Genomic DNA, 9305 nt, shown 5'->3' with positions numbered 1-9305 from the left:
CATGTCCTAAAGTACCTAAATAAGTCAAGGATGAGATAAGTCAATATTTGAAAGACTATGAAAATATAAAATTTATTCCTCAACGAAAGTTTGATGAGGCGGTGGATTGTGGATCCTACTTTGGTGATGGACCTAGTAGTTGTTGTAGTGGCACTCCTTTGGAGGGCGTGAATTCTTGTCCTAGCGGTAGTTCTAGAGGTGTTAGAGGGCCTATGGATCGATTTATGGAGAATAAAGGAGGTGATGAAAATGAAAAGAAGACCCCTGCCACAAAAATGACTCCAATGAGTGCTAAAGAGCATCGAAATCAAGTTTGTTTAGATATTGGGAGATTATTTTTTGAGAATGGGATCCCATTTAATTGTGCAAGAAGCCCATCATATTTCAATATGTTGCGTTCGGTTGGGAATTATGGTCGAGGATTGAAAGCTCCTACAATACATTAAATGAGGACTTGGATACTAAAAGAAGAAGAGAAGACAACATCCGAAATTGTGAATGAGATCAAAGAAACATGGAAACGAACAGGGGTTTCATTATTATCAGATGGTTGGTCAGATATGAGAAATAGGAGTCTGATCAATTTTCTAGTTAACAATCCCTATGGGACTGTTTTTTTTTAAACTATTGATGCATCAGATTGTGTAAAAGATGCACAAAAATTGTTCGAATTGCTTGATGGTGTTGTTGAAGATGTTGGAGAAGATATTGTCATTCAGGTGATCACTAATAATGCAAGTGCATACAAGGCAGCTGGAAGATTATTAATGGAGAAGAGAAAAAGTTTGTATTGGACTCCGTGTGTTGCTCATTGTATTGATTTGATGCTTGAGAAAACTATAGAATTGCCACAACGTAAAAATGCTTTGCTTAAAGCAAAGAGAGTTAGAAATTTCATCCATAACCATCAATGGGTGTTGAGTTTAACAAGAAAATTTGCAAAGAAAGATCTTCTTCGACCAGCTGTCACACGATTCACCACTGCCTTTCTAACTTTAGAAAGTATGCATCAATTGAAGCAACCACTACAAATGATGTTCGTTTCAAAAGAATGGTCAATTTTTGCATGGGCAAAGAAACCTAAAGGGAAAGTTGTGAAGAAAATCATAATGAATGATAATACATTTTGGCCTAGTGTGGTTTATTCCATTAAAACCACAAAGCCCCTTGTGAATGTTTTAAGAATAGTAGATGGTGAGAGGACATCAACAATGGGATTTATTTATGGTGCTATGGATGAGGCTAAAGAAAAGATAACAAAGAACTTAGATGGAGACGTGTCTTCATATAAGGAGATTTGGGATATCATTGATCAAAAGTGGGAGTTTCAATTGCATCGCGACTTGCATGCAACTGCATATTACTTGAATCCTCGATTCAGATGGAGCCCCAATGTTTCCGAGCATCCAGAGATTAAAACTGGGTTGTATAAGTGCATGGATAGACTCATCAAGGACCAAGAAACATATGTGAAGGTCGATGCCCAAATTGATGAGTATAAATACAAGCGAGGATTGTTTGGCTTCAGATCATCCTTAACATCATACTTAACATGTCCACCTGGTGAATACTTAAAATTTTATCTCATTTTTTGTTTTATTATAGTTTATATTAATATTATAAAATAAAGTATTCATTACTTTGCTTCTTTTTTCATGTCTTTAATTTGTATAGTTGAATGGTGGGACAACTTTGGAGATGAAGTTCCAGAACTCAAGTCATTTGCAACAAGAGTTCTAGGTCTTACTTGTTCAGCATCGACATGTGAATGTAATTGGAGTACATTCAATCAAGTGCACACAAAGAGAAGAAATTTTCTGAGCACAAAAAAGATGAATAGTTTAGTGTACATTATGTACAACAAAAAGTTGAAGCACAAATTTTTTAAGAAACAATCACGAAGAGAGGAAGATAATCCTTTGATTGTTGAAAATGTGTCTTATGATGATGAATGGATAGCCAATCCAAATGATGAAAAGGATGGTGATAGTAGAGTAATCGAAGTTGTTGGGGAAATTGAGATTGAGGATGAGGGCGAAAGTTTAGCACCGAGGAAGAGGAAAAGAAATCAAGCACCAATTGAAGTGAATTTGGATGAGGAAGATGAATTTGAAGGAGGAGAAAATGACAGTGAAGATGGAGATGATGGTCAAGCTATACAATTTCATGAGAGTGGTGATGAAGAAAGTGATGAGTTCTTGGAGATTTAATGCATTTTATCTATGATTTTAAGACTTATAACTAGTACTTTTATGACTTTGATATGGACTTATGTGTTGTTTGTTATGAATTCAGTGAATTTTATGAAATTTCATGAATTTTATTATATTTTATGAATTTTATTATATTTTTAAAATTTTATTTGCTCTTATAGTTGAGGCGTATGCCTCGTTGCGCCTCGAGGCTTACGCCTTGCAGTACTAAGATGCCTCGCCTCCCTTTCAAAACCTTGCTTCAGCCCACAATTTCTTTGTGAGTTTTTTGCTATTTAGCATAACTCTGGCAATTTCCTGCAAAGTACGATTTTTCTGTTCTACTACCCCATTTTGTTATGGAGTTTTGGGTGCAAAAAATTCATGCAAAATTCCAAAAGATTTACAATATTTATCATAAACAGAATTTTCAAATTTCGAACCATGATCACTTCGTATTCTTACAATCTTTCCAATGTTACAGTTTTTTCAACTCTTAGTCTTATACATAGAGTTTGAAAAGCTTCAAATGTATATGATTTTTCTCTTAAGAAATCTACCCAGGTAAATCTAGAAAAACCATCCACACATACAAAAATGTACCTCTTACCATTAATACTTTCAACCTATATAGGACCCATGAGATCCATATGCAATAATTCCAACACATTTGAAGTACTAATATCAGATAGTGCTTTATGGGAAATTTTCAATTGATTTCCCAATTGACATGATTCACACTTACCAAGTGATTCTTTACCCAGCTTGGGTATACCACGGATGAGACCTACATTAGCAATCTTTTTCAAGTTTTTGAAATTTATATGTCCAAGTTTTTCATGCCACAAATCAATATTATTAAATCTTGATGATGACGCCTGACATGTGAAATTTTGTGTGAGTGTGTAAAAATTATCCAAAGAATGAGAACCTTTAAGAACAATGTCACCACTTTGATTTACAACATTACACTCATCATGCGAAAAATTAACAAGAAAACATTGGTCACAAATTTGGCTTATGCTAATTAAGTTGGCTTTCAGCCCATCAACAAGAAGCACATTTTTCAGTTTTGGTAACACTTCAATGTTTAGAGTACCTTTACCTAAAATATTTCCTGTCATTCCATCCCCGAATGTTACTACTCCACACTTCAAGGATTTGAAGTTGGTGAGTATGTTGGCATTACCTGTCATATGTCTTGAACAACCGCTATCAAAGTACCATGAACTAGATGCATGCATTTTATGACAGGTAAAGGTAGCCAAGAAAACAAAGTTATCTTTCTTGACCCATATTGTTTTTTATTTTGAATTTCTTTTGGTCAAGAATTGATTCATGCTACCAAAGTGTTTAACATAATTATTTTTAAACAAATTTAACAGAGAAAAACACTTAGGTCTTATGTGTCCTGTCATCCCACAAAAATGACAAAATGGTACAAATTGTCCAATGTTTCTTTTTGGAGAAATTTTATTTAGTTGTAGATCTGTTGGAACAGATAACAACTTTGTGGTCTCTGAAGAGTTACTTGTTCCTGCAAAACGGTTAGTTTACACAACAGTCGGATAATTCATGGATTTTACAAAAATCGTTTTTCTTGAGGATTTAGATCCATTAGATCCCAATCCACTGTAATCACTAGCCTTTTTTCCTGCAGAGAGAATATCATCCAAAATTCTAGATCTTGGATTAAGAATTTTGACACCTTTTTGCAAAAGATCAATTTCTTTACCAAAAGAATTAATTTCATCATTTTTGGAAGCAATAATCATCTCAAGTTCTTTAATTTTTTCAACAGGTTTTATTATTACTAGCCATTAATCGATTCTCAGAGCAAACTTTCAGCCATTGATCATACATTATTTTATAAGACTCTTCCGATGACTCCTCATCTAAGTCAGAATCATCAGAGTCAATGTCAGAATTCTCATTATTCATAACAGAATTATTAAGGCATAACAAATCCTTGTAATCGACTGAAGAAAAAAACCATACCTTTGTGAACAGAGGTTAAGGTAACACTATTTTATTCCTCATCACTCTGTTCAGAGTCTTGATCACTCCACGTGGTTGTCATGACTTTCTTTTTCTTTAAGGTATTTGCACACTCAGATTGAATGTTTTTAAATCCTTCAAATTCCCTGCACTGAATACCCTTTTTATTAGTCTCAAAGGGTTTAGAAAAATTACCTTTTGGGTTTTTGGATATGGCATTTTTGTTTCCCCATTTCTTTATGTACTTTTGAAACTTTTTTGTTAACAAAGTCATCTCATCGTCCTCATCATCTGAACTCTCCTTCTTTTCTCTGGAAGATTTCAATGCAATATATTTTTCCTTGATTTCTTTTGTTTTACCTTTTTGTCTAATTTTTTGGTTTAGTTCAAAAGTTCAGAGTGAACCCATCAATTCTTCTACTTTTATTTTGTTGCTTCTTCAAATGCAGTTAGCTTAGTCTGAAACCTGTCAAGAAGAAATCTAACAATTTTTCGAACCAAAACATTCTCTTCAAGTTTCTCACCAAAAGAAAAATATTCGTTAGCAATAATTGAAATTTTCTCATAAAATTCAGTGAGGGTTTCATTTTCAAATTTTCAAATTTTGTTGTGAGCATAACAAGCCTAGAACACTTGACATCAGCAATTCCTTCAAATTGAGTTTGAAGGAATTGGCAAGCATCTTTGTCCGAAACACATGAAGAAATCAATTTAATATAACCTTCACCAACACCATTAAAAATAGCATGTAATGCTTTATTATTGTAACTGGATAGTTTATCTTCAGCATCAATCAAATCAAATTTGGATTTTACCTTAGTTACATTATTGCTTTCTGCTGGAGTCCAACCACTCAAAACAACTCTCCAAGCCTTTTCATATTGAGATTTGATGAAGGCTCTCATTCTAACTTTCCAATATGGATAGTTCGAATCATTGAGTAAAGGGGGCGAGTTATGGAGCCTCCTTCTGTGAAAAAAGACATTGCAAGAACAAGAACAACAAATGAAATAAACCAAGATCACACTCAAAAGTGAGTGACCTGCTCTGATACCAATTGAAATTCCATTTTTAGTAATTACCAAATTTATTAAATCATGAGAATTAATTCAAGTGCGGAATGGTAATTAAATGTTTAAACAGATGTCCGTTTTGTCGAGACAGAATCCAAACTTGTCACGACAGAAACTAAACACAATAAAAAGACAGTGCAAAAAAAATTAAAGAACACAACAAATTTTACAAGGTTCAAAAATCCTTTCGGATAACCTACTCCTTGGGGCCACGCCCAGAGAATAAAATCAATTAATAAAGAATCACAAGTACGAAATATTAACTTATACAAAACAAGAATCCCTCTTGAGATTTGTCATAACTTTGTTGTACTCCTCTTCACCAATCTGATTTTGATTGAAATGCTCAACCACTTGAACTCCTTTCAATGGCCAGCGAGTGCTTGCATCCTCCCGATGCAAGGCTTGTAAAAATCCTCTCCCGAAGATTATAAAGTTGTGTTCAAATTACAAAGTGTATTCACTCATGAATGTGGTATAAAGTCACCACAAATACTAAACACTCATTTTTTTTCACAAGATCACGTGAATACTATGATCTTGAATACAAAGAAGGAACTCTCACAAATATTACAATACACTCACAAATTATGCATCTAAGAGTTCACTTTTTCTCAATGCCTTAGAAGCCTATTTATAGAGTCCATTTCATGCTCATAAAGGCTGAGAAAGAATCTCCTGGTAAAAGCAAGAATATTTGAAGATATTCTTGATTGATGAACAATTGCCTTTTTTAGAAGATGCTGATCCGACAGATACGATTTTGGTGGGGACAGCTAATACCTGTGTCGGGTCAAAATGCTCAAGATAGAAATAATAATTAATGACAGCAAAGATTCAGTAGCCTGAATTTTATAATCTTGAGCTGCACGAAAATATACAGTCAAATATTCCAGAAATGACTTTGAGTAAGTACTAAATATTTGCAAGATATATCTTCCCTTTATAATGAAATTATGATAATATAAAGCTAAATAATTCGAAAATCACAACAAAAATTGATCTTTTAATTAAAAAGATATTTCTATAAAATATGTGAATTTTAGGATTTACAGTATATCTTAATTTTTTTAATACTTTTATAATCCTCTCCAAATAGGAGTCAAAACACATCTATAAAAATACAATTGTCATAACTCATAAGATCATAATTTTATTACTTTAAACTTTCAACATTAAGATTGTGTGTTTGTGTGGTAGTACTTACTAAAATCCCAAGTCTTTGTCATGGAGTCCCAGACTTTTGACAAGAGAAAGATTTTCATAGGAGGTCTACCTCATCAAATTGAAGTAACTGAAGTAAAGTGATACTTTAGTGATTTTGGATCAGTGATAGATATAGTAATTATTCGAGATAAAATAACTGGTAAAGGAAGAGGATTTGGGTTCGTGTAGGGCACCAATTTTATTTGTTTATTATTATTTGATTATGTGATTAATTATTTTAATTTATTTATTTAAGTGTTAAGTGTTAATTGTATGAATTGACTTGAATTATTTTATTTAATTATCTATTTTGTGCTTGGTTGTGCATGTGTTTTGATTGTGTGTGTGTGTGAGTGCATGGTAAGTAGAGAATAGCATGCATATTTGTGTGTGTGAAAGTGCATGACATGCATGGTGAGCATGCAAGAGGAATGTCATGAACTTATACTAAATTGAGGGAAGGTGAGAAATTCTCTAATTTTAGAAAACTACCAATTAGAGAGTGTTAACTGAGATTTTCGGAAACTATATTAATGAATACTATTTGCTAGTGATAATAATGAAAATGGGAAATCGACACGAGGTTTTTACGTGGTTGGGGCGTTAACTAGCCTTAGTCCACGAGTCCATATATTAGAGCAAGAAGAAGCTTTTACAATGGAGTTTTCTGGCTATATCTGGACAGAGTCTCTGCCCTTTTTTCTTTCTTTTTCCCCCCATTTTCCTGTTGTCCTCAGCTCATATTTATAAGCTGAGGGGGTCATCGGGTCTGGGCCGCATCCGACCCGGGCCCATCAGAGGAAAGTGTAGAGGGGCTCTTTCTAGTGAAGGCCCAATACAAAAAGATATACAATGCACATAATACAAACCAGCTAAGGCCCATGCTAGCTGACCTGAGACACCAGCCTTCGCCCGACAAAATGGCGCTTGGGCTCTGATCACTTCGAGTCACGAGGCTGATTCAGGAGACAAGACCGATCAGGGTACTTGGCTGCGCAGTCCTGACACATCAGTGGACAATCCCAATGCTGCCTTTTCTGCAGGCGAAAAGTGGGGGGACAATGCCCACGCGAACTGAGGCGGTCTCAGGATCTTGGGCGCCCGGCCCTTCAACTGGGGAGGAGGTGATACAGGTCCGTTTACCTTTGCCCTGCTACATTTACCTCGGGCCCGGATCATTCCAGGCTCTGGGACGGGGAACCGTAAGCCGCGACGCCCCGGGCGCCCCGGACATCCTCGGGACATTCCAAGCTGAAGATGAACCCGGAGGGACATCCCGGACCCTTCCAAACGGGCCCAATCTGGAGTTCCTGGGCCAGGCCCGAATGCCGAGTCGGTCCACTGATCGCGGGCCAGTGCGAAGGCCCAAAGCCCTTCCAGGAAATGGGGATAACATTTACCCCCCAAGCCTTCACCCGGGCTATCCGGGAGTAGGGTTGCACCATCCTCGCGACGCTCGCCAAGTCGTCTCCCCAGTTCCTGTCCGGGCTAGGAAGCTTGGCCGAACGGCCGTGGCAGTGGCAGGTGGCTTTGCCCGGGTCATTTGCCGTGATCCGGGGACGTTTACCTTTGGCCCGCTTTGGGAAAAAGCGACCCACGCGTTTCCATGTGATTGTTGCAAGGGCCTCGAAGGGTCGCCTAGGCCTCCCAAAGGCCGCTAGGCCTAGACTAGGGCGTCAGGGCACGTCACGAGGCGTCACATCCGCACGGGGGGAGTCATCATTAATGTCCCTGGAACGAGGTGGATCGTAGGATGGGGCGTCCTTTGGTATCCGCTACTCCTGGACCGTCAGATAAGAGGTGCTGAGGATCCAGACCAAAAAGGGCTCATAAATGTCCTCTGCGCAATCCTCGATCGTCGGATGATGAGGCACCTGACCGTTGGATCGGGGGCCAGGATTTGGGGGCTGATATATAAAGACTCTGAGAACAAACGTTCGGAACTTTTCCATTTTCGAACAAGCTTGAGAAAAAGAAAAACCAGAATGCTCGCTAGAGCTTTGTATGTCCGACCTCGCCGACGAAATACTCCGCCGTTTGCTAGTTCTGCGCCACCGCCTGTTTCCTAGGGCCTCAACCTTCGTTCTGCGACCTGACAGCGCTTCTCGGATTTGCCCCACCGACGAACTGCTGCACCGGCTGCGCCACTTCAAGAACGAGGTCTTGCCGTCCTTACGATCGGACAACCGCCAGCCTCAACCGTCGACACCACACAGTAAGTATTTCTTTTAATTCTATTGCCAACTTTGTGAATTTAGGCTCTCTAGACGCATGTACCTAGGCTCTGTGCTTTAGAATTTGCTAGGAAAGCTTTCTGGTTCGGGTTGTACCGTTCGCAGATGCTTCCCGGATGAGGGGTGGACCTTAGTAGCCTCCTCTCCCGATCAAGGTCCCGAGGCTTTTTGGGGTCCCGGGCCTGGTCCGACGGGACTCCAAGCAGTCCTTAGGAGACTCTCTGTACCTTGACCGACTTCTTTGGGTTTAGGTACTGACTGCTTGGTCTTTCTTTCTCTGTTCTCAAATCGTCAGTCATGGCCACGGGTGTTACACTCCATTCCAAAGAAGAGGTCAATAGGGCCCCTGTGGTCGCTCCCGGATCCAAGACGCCCGCAGGCAACAGGTGGGAAATGGACAAGACGCCCAACTTGTTCCGGAACTACCGGATGATGCTGCTCCTGGAGACGAGGCTAGGCATCGAATCGACTTCGGGCCTCTTCCACAATCGCATGGCTAGGCTAGAGGAACGGGCGCATATGTCCGTGGATGGATTCGGAGCTTGGAGCGCCGGACACATTAGCGCGGGAGCTACGCTCCCGCTTCATGCCTACTTCGTGCG

General features: G+C 38.6%; 1 protein-coding gene across 1 annotated transcript; it reads left to right on the top strand.

Annotated features, from left to right (window-relative positions):
• Positions 1-446: 446 nt before the first annotated feature.
• On the top strand, positions 447-2210 carry LOC133784986 (uncharacterized). Its single transcript, XM_062224248.1, has 3 exons — positions 447-549; positions 640-1563; positions 1675-2210. The coding sequence occupies exons 1-3, from the start codon at positions 447-449 to the stop codon at positions 2208-2210; spliced, it is 1563 nt and encodes a 520-aa protein (XP_062080232.1).
• Positions 2211-9305: the final 7095 nt, after the last annotated feature.

The sequence above is a fragment of the Humulus lupulus genome, chromosome 6, assembly GCF_963169125.1.
Source record: "Humulus lupulus chromosome 6, drHumLupu1.1, whole genome shotgun sequence".
In the NCBI taxonomy this organism is placed as follows: Eukaryota; Viridiplantae; Streptophyta; class Magnoliopsida; order Rosales; family Cannabaceae; genus Humulus; species Humulus lupulus.
Note: the sequence above shows the minus strand (reverse complement) of the source record. Positions and strands in the feature narration are given on the sequence as shown.